This window comes from Propithecus coquereli, unplaced genomic scaffold, assembly GCF_000956105.1.
Source record: "Propithecus coquereli isolate 6110/MARCELLA unplaced genomic scaffold, Pcoq_1.0 Scaffold328, whole genome shotgun sequence".
Taxonomy (NCBI): domain Eukaryota; kingdom Metazoa; phylum Chordata; class Mammalia; order Primates; family Indriidae; genus Propithecus; species Propithecus coquereli.
This window is the reverse complement of record NW_012148930.1, coordinates 1,850,764-1,864,864: the sequence shown is the minus strand read 5'-3', so window position 1 is coordinate 1,864,864 and position 14,101 is coordinate 1,850,764. Positions and strand designations below refer to the sequence as shown.

The following is a 14,101-nucleotide window of genomic DNA, read 5'->3' as shown; positions in this document are numbered from 1 at the left end:
AATTTTCTCTTTTAAAGTGTTCTAGAAAAGTTTTAAAAAATGTATTCTGTAGAATAGCAACTTGCTTTTTTCTCTCTCAAATATACTAAGAAATTTATTACAGGTTTTTTTTTTTTTTTTGAGACAGAGTCTTGTTCTGTCACCCTGGGTAGAGTGCATTGGGGTCATCTTAGCTCACAACAATGTCAAACTCCTGGGCTCAAGCGATCCTCCTGCCTCAGCCTCCCAAGTAGCTGGGACTACAGGTGCATGCAACGATGCCCAATGCCCAGCTAATTTTTCTATTTTTAGTAGAGACTGGTCTCAGTCTTGCTCAGGCTGGTCTGGAACTCCTGAGCTCAACCAATTCTCTGGCCTTGGCCTCGCAGAGTGCTAGGATTACAGACGTGAACCACCGTGCCTGGCCCTACAGTTTTATATTTCATTAGTTTGATTTAGCAACTCAACAGTAATCACTGAAGGAAGCAACAGGCAATTTTTTTTGCAATTTTTAGGAATAAGAAAAAAAGCTGTGCAACATACAGTACATGGATAATCTATTTGTCAAGCTATTTTTTTCCTGAAAAAGTGGTCCGAAATGGAATTTGCTCATATTCCAGAAAACTCTGGGAGCCAACTTCCAGAATATTTAAATGTTATACATATATCAGTTTATTATGCCATACTTTATCCCAATATGAACAAAATTATGGGAATGTATATTTTATTTAAATGTGACTCACAAGATTCTAAGTTTTCAATTGATTACCTGTATTTTTTTTTTGAAATTACAGGCACAGTACATCTTGATCCATCAAGCCTTAGTAGAATACAATCAGTTTGGAGAAACAGAAGTGAGCTTGTCTGAATTACATCCATATCTACATAACATGAAGAAAAGAGACCCACCCAGTGAACCGTCTCCAGTAGAGGCTGAATTCCAGGTGATAATAGTGATAGCAATAGTAATAATTATAGGTAATTTTTATTAGTGCCGTCTGTTTTCCAGCTGTTTGCTTTGTACTTGATGTAGCTCTTGTGTTTGGTCCACACCATAACCAGCAGAGCACAGACAAGGAAACTAGGACACAAGAGAGTTTAAGAAAAATGCCTGAATTCCCACAACTATTATGCAGAAGATTTTTTTAAGCCCAGAAATCTGATTCTACCACTAACAATCTTAACCATTCCTCATTAAGCTGATATAAAACACAGTGTCAAAACAATAGCATACATTGGTCTGCCAAAGGCAATGTAGCATATCGCCTTTACAAACTGGGTCTGGTTTTTGGTTTGTAAAGGAAATAATTAGAGGAGTTTATGACTGCTCAGGAAGTTGAACTGGCTGGGGCTGGTAGGTAGAAAGTAAAGGATAAGTAAGTACATGTGTCCTAACCTATTTATTAGGCAATTATTCTGACAGCAAGCCTAGGACATAGTTAAGTATGATTTCAGAGAGTTGGCATAGCTATCCTCAAATTGCTCAGTTGTCAAAGTTAAGCATTTTTTTTTTTTTTTTTTTTTTGAGACAGAGTCTCACTGTGTTACCCGGGCTAGAGTGCCATGGCATCAGCCTAGCTCACAGCAACCTCAAACTCCTGGGCTCAAGCAATCCTTCTGCCTCAGCCTCCCAAGTAGCTGGGACTACAGGCATGCGCCACCATGCCCGGCTAATTTTTTCTATGTATTTTTAGTTGTCCAATTAATTTCTTTCTATTTTTAGTAGAGACAGGGTCTCGCTCTTGCTCAGGCTGGTCTCGAACTCCTGAGCTCAAACAATCCGCCCACCTCGGCCTCCCAGAGTGCTAGGATTACAGGCATGAGCCACTGCGCCCGGCCAAGTTAAGCATTCTTATGAATGAATATTTATTCACCAAAAGAGAGTATTTTTTCACTGAACAAATATGATTGAATTTCTGCCTTGTGTCAAGCACAATTCTAGGCACAAGAGTCAAAATGATTTGCAAATGGACGTGGGGAGAAAGCATGAGATAGTGTGAACCAGATCGCAGATAATGGCTCTAACCCTGGTGGAAACAGTGAAGGTATCTCACCCAAGCAAACAGGAAGGTGGAAAATGAGGGTAGAGATGCAAGTTGGGTGGTGAATTTGGTGATGGGAAGTTGAAGCAGCTCTTGCCTTTCATTTCTCAAGAAAATATGATGCAATATTATCAGTTGAGAGTTGAGGGGTATAGTAGTGAGTTGGGCAAAGAGCTTTATGCTTGAGGAAGGGGAGAGTATGAACTAGTTATCTCAAAATAAGAAAACCATCTCTGCAGGCCAGGGTAGTAAGACTGCCAGAATTTATTGTTTGATGACTTGAAATTTATGGTCATGAATTTAGAGAGGAATCGGTCAGTTGGTTGTATTGTTTTCTATAGTGACATTGAGCTCTCTCGGGATAGGTGTGGTGTATGCAGATAGGTGGGTTAAACCTGCCTAGATTAGAAAGTGACTATCTGGAAGTGGGGAGGCAAAGGAGTTGAGGATGTTTACGAATGAACGATTATGGAGGTGACCACCTGGAGGATGTGAGAGAAAGTGGTGAAGACAAAACGTTGGAGATTTTGATGGACTTGTAGATGGCTAGTTTGAAGGTACTAGAATAGATGACTAGGAAGAATACGGATAATTTTCAATAACGGGTGGTCGAAATCATGATTTTAGAAGGGACGCAACATTTGGAATGAAACCTACAGAGGCAGAATGATGGAAGTGGATGGCTAAGGGTGGAAGGGAAGGTCATGGGAGGTGGGAAGCTCAGCGGTGAGATTAGAGTGCTGCATGGATCACGCTTGTCAGTGTTGGAGTAACCAAGGACAACGGCAGACCTCGAGGAGAAGAGCACGCGATTAGCCAAATCTAATCCAGAAGTTGGTACCTGACACCTACAAGTGAAGGGTAGTGGAGAGAGGGTGGTACAGATGGCAAGAAAATCTAAGATTTAGGTTTTTTGAAGGAGAAATGGTTTGCAAGAAGCGTGAACAAAGAGAACACATGCCTTTTCTTCAAGCTGTAAGGTAAACGGAGTGAGGGGAAATTGAGCTTTTTCTTAAAAGGTCTACCAGTGTTCTTGGTGATGTTCTCAAGTGACATCCAAGTTTCACTTGCTGAAAAAAAAAAAAAAAAAAAAACGAAACAAAAGATGGATGGGAATTTGCTGATGATAGACCGTGGGGATCCGACGGCAGAGAGGAAGACAGTGATTGGGGAGATGTAAGAGACAGGGCTGTATCTGAGGATATAGCTGATCATTTAGGAATCTGGGGAAGATGGATGCACTGAGAGGCTTAGACATGTTGAAACAAGCAGGGGTTGAAGAGGGAAAATGCTTTGTGTCCTAGACGAAGGTGATCCATCAGTTCTACCTGTAACCCTGGGTACTGTCTACAAGGCAGAGGCTGCTGGGTAGCCACTGTCACGAGAGCACAGGTGTTGTGTTGCTCTCCAAGGCATCTGACCCTCCAAGCAGCTCATGGTGTGGTCAAGCGCCCCGGTATTCAGTGATGTTTCCTTTCATTCAATAACACGGACATAAATGGGGTTCGAGATAGGATGCCATGTGTTGAAAGTGGGTACCATATTGAAAAAATATGTGTGTGTGTACAGATACATACACATGTACATGCATCTCCGTGTGTGTATAAAATCTTACTGAATTGCACATGAGGAGCTTTTCTCAGTTTAAGTTATTCATAATATTGAATATTAAGAATTATTCCTATTAAATATTATTCACTTGACAAATAGTTATTTAAGGACTGGTGGAAAGAGAAAACTTTAGGCAGGGAAGTCTTCCAGAGGAAACTGACATTTAAACTGATACCTAAAGGGTAAGAAAGTCATCAGAGTGGCCGAAAGGGGGGAGGGTAGTTCAGGCAGAAAAAGCACGTTTGTCCGGACGAGAGTTAAAAACAGCTTGGCCTTTCCAAGAATTGAGGAAGTTGCTTGAGCTGAAGTGTGGACGAAGTTTGGCTCGTAGGGAGGAGGCTGGAGAGACGTCAGGAGCGTGTCCGTAAAGATTTTTTATGCTACACTGAGGAGGTTTGCTGCTTCCTAACAGTGATGGGAAGCTACTGAAGATCGCCAGAGGGATCTTCTGTTTTGCATTTTAGAAGGATTAGGGCAAGCAAGATTGAAGGTAAGTAAGTGTCGATGTTTTCCAAGTGAAAAGTGAAGCTGGACTGGACTAAGTAGGAGGAGGGAAAAGTGGAAAGATGTGTGAGCTTCAGCAGCAGCAATGATAGATCCTGCTGACTGATTAGCAGCTGCCATGAGAGGGAGGCAGTCTGGAAGGTGCAAACGAATGAAGTGTCAACTTTTGAAGCATGTGTCAAGTCTTCTGTGAATGCTGTGTCTGCAGAGTTTATTTCTGATAATTTAGAATAATTTATCATTGCTTTTGCAAGATGGATAATAATCAACATCAGTTTCATGCTTTCAACTTATGCGAGAACTAACTATACTGCTTTGCTATCAAGCAGCTCTTAGAAAGGAGGCACATTCTCTTATATAATTACATCTTTTTAGTTCAAACTTACCATATTCAAAGTACTAAATATCTGAGCAATTGAAAGGAAAAATTCAGAGGCAAACTAAAAACTGTGAGTTCTAAGGAGTATATGCAAATTTACCCAAAATTAATGAAATGTTTTTCTTTAGGGAACATCTTATGGCACAATAATAAACTAAGCCAATATTTACATTTTAAAGGAGTTTTCTGTCCTAATTTTTTTTCTCAGAGACTTCCTTCATACAGGAGCTGGAGGACGCAGCACATTGGAAATCAAGAAGAAAATAAAAACAAAAACAGGAATTCTAATGTCATCCCATGTATGTAGTTTATTTTACTTTATTCTTATATCAGATGAAGTTAACCTCTCTTGGATTTGTTTAATGTGAGACACACACACTCACACACACACAGACATACACACAATTGATCTTGAAGCAAGTTTTAAACATTTGGTTGATGGTAGAGAAGAAGTTAATAGGTTATTTAAATTTTACTTATAGAAAATATTTAGAACCCTTCTTGGAACCACTTACAATGGACTTTGGAGGATAGACTATATTCAGTGTTTTCTTTCTACCAATTATCCCAGAAATGTGTTGTCAGAAAGATGAAACCTCTGAAGCTGAGAGAGAAAAATCAAGTCTCTTTTTACCAGTTCTCTCTTAATTTTAGTTTATTTCTGGTGTTTACTCCAGGAAGTTGCCAAATAGCAAAAAATTACATCCATTTGTTCACTTCATATTTTCTTTTCATCCCTTATAGCTGGGAGGTTGAAAGTAGGGGGAAAATATTCTATGAACTATCAATCATCAAATTTAACAGCTCAAAATATGTAGTTTCCAAGACTTAAATTCTACTATTTAAGCATATTGATATGATTACATCTGGTACAACTCTAATTTTATTCAGCTGCATACACTAAAATTAGTGTGAATAAAGTATAACCCAAGCTAATAAACTAGACAACCAAATAAATCAGATCAGTGCATGGTTGACCTAGCTAATTTCTGTAGAAGTCCTTATGAATACAGTTTAAGATACGGAATTGACGGTGATGTAGTTAATCAGATCATTTGATCAGGATATTATAAATTAATGAAATTTAGAAACAGCGAGACATTATGAACCAAATAATTTTGGACTAATTAATAATTAATCTGAGATACCAATTTAAGACTGTTAATGTTAATAAGATATAATTAGGAAACAATCTAAGCTATGTATTTTTTAAATGAGATCAAGCAGAATTATGATATTCTACAGAAAACTAAAGTATATGTATCAAAGATTAAATAACTATATGGAACATTGTATCTATTTGTTGCTTAACATAGAGTTATGTCCTGTGTTTTTTGCTGGAACCCTTTTGGGAACTTCTTTTTCTTAGACTTTTTAAAAAATAATTTCTTAATCAGGGAGTACTGAATTTTATGTAGGATCTCATTTCATTTAGATCAATAAATTTACATAATACCATCTGTCCCCTTTGAAATACTTTTTACTTTCCACTTGACAATGAAGCAGAAACTTGGTGTTTTAAAGGAAGACTTACTGCGAGTCTATCTTACGCAGATGACTGTAACAGAGTGCCACTGAGACACGAACTGGAGATGAGCAAGGAGAGCGAGCATGACTCTGATGAATCCTCGGAGGATGACAGTGACACCGAGGAGACAAGCAAGTACATCAACGCCTCCTTCATCATGGTGGGTGCCCGAATCTCCAGCACTCAGGACCCAACCCTTTTGAAAACATGTCGATGTTGTTAGGGCCTTTTACTAAGTGATTTTATAAAAAACGATGAGTTTGGTCCTTAACTGCATAGTGATTGACCATGAAAGTTTCAATTTTTAATGCTATATTTTAACTTATTGAAAGATTTAAAATATTAAAACCGAACGAGCTGATACAATGTAAGACAATGCTCTTGGTTATGTTTTATGACTCATCTGACTGTCATCATAATGATTTTTAAAATAACAAAATTTGAACAAATGTATCTGAAAATGTTTATACATAGATACCCAAGTTGTAAACAAAGCCAAATTTGTATATTTGTATAGTTAGAAACTTTTCATTCAGATTAACTGAATTCTTAAGTGAATCTGTGCCACATACCTTTCTTTTTAATAAAGTGAGAATTCAAATAAAGCAACTTTAGTCATTCAGTAAATACTTACTGCATATACACTAAGTCGGATTTATTTCTATCCCAAATTTTCTTAAAACACACTTTCATAGAATATTGGTTTAATTGTAAGTTATAATATCAGCGTGTAGACACCAATTAATATAAAGGCAGGCTGAGGGTAATTTAAAATGTTTACATAATTCCTTTTTAAGAAAAAAATTCTGTAGATTTAGGGGATACCAGTCGAATTCCATCACATGTATATATTGTAGAGTGGTAAAGTCTGTGCTTGTACTGTACCTATCACCTAGGTAGTGTGCATTGTACCCAATAGGAAATTCCTTTTTATAATCACTAGAATCAGACTAACCTTTATAGAGAAAAAAGTAATTTTTGGAAGAGAACACTTGTTCATTTTGTAAGATAGTATGTTCTAATCTTTATTTGACATTATTAGCTAAGACTTACCATTATCTGAGTAAGTGTTTTACACGTAGATATTACATTGTTTCTCAGACCTAAGAATCTTAATACTTTTATGTAACAACATCGACATCAAACTGAGTAACTATATTTCCACGTGGTTATTTAAGAATCCATGGTACTCTCTTCAGTTAGCAGGAATAACAAAGTGCCACCCTTTTTTTTCTTCTTCTTCTTTAAGAGTTACTGGAAGCCTGAAGTGATGATTGCTGCCCAGGGACCACTAAAAGAAACCGTTAGTGATTTTTGGCAGATGATCTTCCAAAGAAAAGTCAAAGTGATTGTTATGCTGACGGAGTTAGAGCAGGGAGGCCAGGTTTGTACTTTTGAGAATCTTTTTTTAAAAGTCTTCATGTCATAAAATATCACGCTCTATTCCTGGATCGCTTGCCTGATCGCTGAGCCCACGTCTTTCTGACCCTCATCACACAATTCCATTTGTTCCGTCTCAGCCCTTTCATTCCCGCGTTGGCCTCCCCCGCTGTGTCTGGGATCTCACTGTCTCTCGCGTCCGTCCCTCTCCATGCTGCTCACAGGTTGTCTGGGCCACAGCAACGCCGGTGTCACAGCAAACAAACAACAGCTACAACAGCTACATTGTCACTCTGTCTTCCTCAAGAGTAAAAACAAACTTGTGTGACAGTTAAGACCCTCCACAATCAGCCCCTCATGTATCTTTTCATCTTCCTCCCATTTTTATGTTTTCCGTGCTCTCCGTTCTGGACAAGCAGGTTTACTGACTGAGACTTAATATATCATTTACATTCTTGTCACTGAACTGAATCATAATTTTGTTGATGTTCCCTATAACTAAATGTGCCCTCTTTCCATTTTGACCCTATTCTTTTAACAAGACAAAACTCTTGAAAACTTTATCTGTATCCCTCCTTCTTTATTCTAATGGAATATTTATTACCATAAAATTCTATAGTTGGAGGAGAATCTAAGATATAATTTGGTCTTTTACTTAATGACTGTAACACTTATTTGATTCTTTCCTTAATACCTTGAGTTATTATTAAAATTTCCCTGGTGTGTAGATCTTACTTGGTTTTAGCACCTACTGTATTATCTGACACGTTAAAGCTTATTCAGTGAATAACCTCATAAGCATGCAATAGATTTATGATTTATTATGTCTGTCTGTCTCTCTCCCTCCCCCTCCCCCCACCCCGATCCACTTCCTCTGTATGTAGAAAGTTGTTTTTTATTTTTACGTGTTTTTCTCTTCTTTAAAAAAGGAATATATGTTCAGAATTTGGAACATATAGATGAACTCCAGTCATCTTTTCCTTCATATAAATCATGAAAGCCAGGAAATAGAATGGAAGTGCAGATAGGAATGCCTGTCATTGCCAGCAATTGTGGGAATGTGGTTGGTGGACAACAGTTTGCAGAGAGAAGAAACTCTTTTGCGATTCACATACTCTTCAGACCGGCCCCTTACTTAGATATTCAGTTAACATACATAGAGCTGGTCGTGGTTGGTCAACAGTAGACAGAGTCACAACTCCAAAAGACGCAGCCTCCTTCCTCAAGGCGCAGTGGAGGGCAGTGGGACCTGGGTTATTATTGGAGGGGTTGTGACCGACACAGTTCCTGTCCGCTACAGATTTTGAGGGGGTGACGATAAGGGTATGGAAAGGAGGAATAAATCTCAAAGACCCACACCAGGGGGGACAGAGCTGTTCCCGGGGTGTCCCGGCCACTTGCCACCTCAGGTTGCCTTTGTTTGCACAAGGAAATACACATATTTGTTAAATGAGTCTTCAATTTTGGATTTGGTGGTCATATCTCAATTTTAGAACACAATAATTTCCACTTAATAGAAAAGAAGGAAGTGTGTGGGGGAGACAGAGAAGGAGCGAGAGAGAGAGAGAGGGAGAGAGATTGTGTGAATACTATACGTAGTAAACGGAACATTTGTGCAGAAGTTGTTGAACCTTCTTCTTTTTTATCCAGGAAATCTGTGCTCAGTACTGGGGAGAAGGAAAGCAAACATATGGAGAGATAGAAGTTGACCTTAAAGACACAAACAAATCTTCAGCTTATACCCTCCGTGTCTTTGAACTGAGACATTCCAAGGTATAGAAACAACTTCAGGAGTGTATATCATTGATGTAATTGATCTGATAGCAAAATTAATATAAATCACTCTATGTAAGCAAAGCCACCATCTATATAATGTTTGAGGGTAAAACTTTTAAATTATTTAAATAAAAGTAATTGTGAAGAAAACATGACTCTCGGATTATAAAATAGGCTGAACTTCACTAGAGCTAATACTCCCTTCCCTTCCGATTTCAGAGAAAAGACCCTCGCACCGTGCACCAGTACCAATATACCAACTGGAACATGGAACAGCTTCCTGCGGAACCCAAAGAATTAGTCTCTATGATTCAGACCCTCAAACAAAAACTTCCCAAGAAGAATTCCTCTGAAGGGAATAAGTATCACAGGAGCGCGCCTCTCCTCATTCACTGCCGGTGGGTGGGATTGTGAGGAAATGCTCTAAAAGTCATCACAGTGCTCGACTTCCTGGATCCCATTTCCTCTTCAATTGTATTTATTCTGATATATACAACACACAGCCACAGGGTGAACCTTGTGTGGCATCGGTCACTCTGTCAGCTATGTTTCCACAGCATGACTATCACAGAAACATAATAGAAATTAGTACAGTGTGATAATTTTAGGCTGTGTTCCTTAACACCTGGTGTCCTGTCATCTTTGACTCCCTAGTACCTAACATAGAACAAGGAATGCCATTTGTCCTGAATGAATTAGTGAATGGAAGGTCATGTGAGTGGACAGGTAGACGTATATTACATTAAATATAAACTTACATGTGTTGAACCACTCTATTGAGTATCACAGGATTAAGAGGACTGCATGTTTTGCTGTCAGTAAACATAAGTTAAATATTAGGGGAAATCTCAATGCTTAGCAACTTCAATGTGAAACCCATCATTTGATCCTCTAAACTGATACAGAAGGCAAAGATTGTAATAATATAAGTAATTCTTGATTTTATTAGTTTCTGTTATGCAGACACTTAAATTTACGTCTATAGATACACCCTAAATAAGTGATATTGAAAGAAGGATGCATAATATAAAAAGTTTACATGAAAAAGTATATTGAAGTAAACGAGAAATGAAAAACAGTAAAATAAAATGAGAAATTGAAATCTAGTGAAATGTTTTTAGGATTTTTGAAAATCCCTCATCATTAGTATTGGAATTGCGTATACTAGAATCAAGCCCTTAGAGATATACTACTTTGCAGCATTGATTTGAAATTTCACAGGTGAAATTTGTGTGGAAAGAAAGCTAACGAAGGGAAGTTTAAGCTTTAAAACTATATGTGTTCCTTAGGATATGGTTGAATGCCTACAGTAGGTCTCTTAGTTACTCACAATAACATGTCCTGCTGATAACACGTCGTTTAAATTGAATATTTGTCATAATGTTTTATGGCTCTCATAGTTGGTAAATTATTTGTTTGGCCTCTTTTCAATGAATAATTCCACCAGGTATCAGTTTTCTACTAAGGTAGAAATGGAAACATTTGTAAAACATGGTAAAAGGCAGAAAAGAGAAGAAGACGCATGTGGTCTAGGAATTTACAAAATGCAAGGTCTGATATTTCTGGGTCCATCAGTTTTTAGCTATGCCTTTGTATTCCCTAAATCTTGGTTTCCTCACCTATCAAATTGGTGATATGATACTGGTTCTAACAACTTCAGCTATAAATAAAAATGCATCAAAATCTGTAAAATACTAAATAGAAGTGTATTTTTAAAGCCTATGACAGATTCTTTTTAAACTACAGGATTATTGTAGCCTAAAACTGAAAAAGTTTGCCTAAAAATTGTATTTAGCATAAATAATTTGGCTCCTAAGAAAGATTGGAATAAAATAATGGTAATAAACATGAAGTAAAAATATATTCCCTTTCTGTTTTTATTGTAATATCACCATTTTTAGTAAAGAACAATTATTTTCTTTTTTTATCTTTTCTTCCTTTTATAGAGATGGATCTCAGCAAACAGGAATAGTTTGTGCTTTGCTAAATCTCCTGGAAAGCGCAGAGACAGAAGAGGTGGTGGATGTTTTTCAAGTAGTAAAATCTCTACGCAAAGCGAGGCCGGGGATGGTCTCCACGTTTGTACGTACACTTCGCCACTGCTTCTGACATGCTCTGGATTTTCATTTTGATGGTGTTCTTTCTTTTCTTCTCCTCTCTTTTCCTTTCCTTTGATATTTTTCCCTTTCCCTTCCTTTCCTTCTCTTCTATTTTCTCTTCCATTTTTACGTGATAATTCACATTGAATTATTACCAATATAAATAATAGACCTAATTTAGAGTTTGCCAGTGATCTGTGGTGACAGTTCATGAAGTGTTATTTCCTTAAATGCTCATGAATTTCTTAATTTCTCTTCCTTAATTCTGTATCAATTAGTTGTGCTGTGTAACAAGGCAGCCCCAAATCTAGTGGCCTAAACAAATACATTAGTTATAGTTTAACAGTCTAGTGATCTGCTGGATTGTTCTACTGATGTCGTCAGGCTCAGCCCGTGGGGACCAGGCTGGCTCACGTGTCTGCTGGGCTCTGACTGGTCTGAAATGACCTCGGCTGCGGTATCTGGCAGTCGGCTGCCGTGCGGCTGTGACCACAGGGGCAAGTGGGTCTCTTCTCATCCAGAAGACGAGCCTGGGCTTATTCTCGTGAAAGTGGCAGTTTCAAGAGAGAGAACAGTCTGTGTGAGACGTGCTTGAGGCCCAGCTTGAAGGACACAACACGCCTTCCGCTGTGTTTTATTAGCCTAACAAGTCCCAAGGCCAGTCCAGATTCGAAAAGTAGAGAAACAGACTCCACTTCACGCTGAAGGGAGCTGCAAGGTCACCTTGCAAAGAAATGTGGGCACAGGGAGGACAGTAAGTGTTCTGTTTTTGTAATCAATCTATCCTGTGACAGAAATTAGAAGAAGAACATAAATGAGGGCGTTGAATTGACCCTACGGGGATCAGGGCAGGCTTTGTACAGTGGTGATTCCTGCTCTGATTATCAAATGACGTGTAGGCATCGGCCAAGGGGACACGCACAGAAAGCGGCATCCTGGGCAAAGGCGTGGGAACGGCCTGTCGGGGGAATGAACAGTAGTTCAGGGTGTTTGAAAAGTTTGAAAGTCAAGTTTGAAACGTACCCCACTGTCAATCCTTTAGAACTGGAAAGAAACGAAGCCACTTAGAATGCTGTTCATGAGAGCATTTCAGAGTACTTTTCTGCCATCCAGGACTTCCACAAATAAATTATTAGTTCTTGTTAATTTTTATCTGGCAAAAAAATAATAATTTTATCAACTTTATTTATTATAATTTCTCACTTCTTTCCTCTACTAGGAGCAATACCAATTCCTGTATGATGTCATTGCTAGCACCTACCCTGCCCAGAATGGACAAGTAAAGAAAAGCAACAAGCAGGAAGACAAAATTGAATATGATAATGAGGTGGACAAAGTAAAGCAGGATGCCAATTGCGTGAGTCCACTCGATGCCCCGGAGAAGGTCTACGAAGGGAACACGGAGGCCGAAGGCTCTGAACCCACCAGCGGCACTGAGGGACCGGAACATTCCGCCAATGGTCCTGCAAGTCCAGCGTTAGCTCAGAGTACATAGGAAGAGATGTAAATGGCATCTCAAAAACTTATATTTTCTGGTCTATTTTTCTAGAAGTAGGAGGGGAAAATACGTATACAGTAGATTAATGAAGTTTCTGTTTTATTACCATGGAAAAATATTTAAGATAGTTCTGCTGAAACGTTTTGTACAGTCCTATGCTAATTTTAAAATTTTATCATTCAGCAAAAACAACTTTGTAGTCTTTGCGTGTGTGTTTGCGTGTGTGTTTGCATGTGTGTGTGCCTGTGTGAGACAGCGAGAGAGACTACTTTCAAGTGAATTTAAATCCTCTTGATAAACTTTGCCTTTTTGTTTTTCTAAAGAAAAAAACATTTTATATTGAAAGTGTTAATTTAGCTATAAGCATCTATTTTTTAAATCAAATTATGTTTGAGCTCTTTGTAAGAATGGCAACATGTACATTTCTAGAATGGCCTCAAGATGGCCTCCTTGTTCTATTCAGATATATCTTGCAGTTACTATTTTACTTCTAGAGAGCATATAAAAGTGGTGTTCCTGTGTGCATACCTACTGCAAGAAAGTTAAGTAAATTAACATTAGGAAATCTTACACTCCAGATATCAGCATTTAGTCCAATTATCTTTTTAAGTGTATTTAATTTAAAAATTTCATGTGAAGCTTCTTGGAGTCTTTATATGCAGTTTACAATTTTGCCATATGGATTATTCTATTTTGCAATATGTATTATTCTTTGAAATTCATTGCTTGATATTTTTGACCAAAAATTGTTACAATTGAACTTAAATAAATACATTTAAAATAAACAAAGGCAATATATATTAAAACCCACTATATAAAAATAGAAGCACACAGATGTATTTGTGTTAAATATTTACACATGAAACCAATACAGCTATTTTTATGGACTTCAACATTGATATGAGAAATGTGCATATTATAAAGTCCATCGTTAACTTTCATTACAGAGCATTTGCTTCGAATTTCTTGATTGCTTAGATGGCTTTTCCTGGGAATTGATATCAATAATCACAATAAAATTCAATTATCTTTTCTTGTTTATAATATATTGTGTTACATGTTCATATATGAAATATGTATGCACCTATTAAAATATAGGTTTAATGCCATTAATAACACTTACACTTTTACAGGTCCCAGTTATTTTAAAAGGCCCATAGTCTAACATTGTTTAGGATCTAGAAAAAAACTCAAGAACAGGGGTATTTTCCAAGAAGTAATAAAAACAACTCCTTTTGGTAAATTCTGTATCAGCTTATTATATTGGTCACACGTGACGTTTAGTTTCGTTTGATTTTCTGTCTT

At 37.7% G+C, this 14,101-nt stretch overlaps 1 protein-coding gene across 1 annotated transcript in view; it reads left to right on the top strand.

Moving 5' to 3' along the window:
- PTPRC (protein tyrosine phosphatase, receptor type, C) overlaps positions 1-13,472 on the top strand; it is a 77,172-nt gene extending 63,700 nt beyond the window's left edge. Inside the window, exons 22-29 of the mRNA XM_012650452.1 lie at positions 774-923; positions 4,724-4,814; positions 6,070-6,203; positions 7,293-7,427; positions 9,074-9,196; positions 9,419-9,597; positions 11,146-11,281; positions 12,518-13,472. Coding sequence (XP_012505906.1) covers positions 774-923; positions 4,724-4,814; positions 6,070-6,203; positions 7,293-7,427; positions 9,074-9,196; positions 9,419-9,597; positions 11,146-11,281; positions 12,518-12,793 — 1,224 coding nt within the window. The 3' untranslated portion in view covers positions 12,794-13,472. The remainder of the gene's footprint in view (positions 1-773; positions 924-4,723; positions 4,815-6,069; positions 6,204-7,292; positions 7,428-9,073; positions 9,197-9,418; positions 9,598-11,145; positions 11,282-12,517) is intronic.
- Positions 13,473-14,101: the final 629 nt, after the last annotated feature.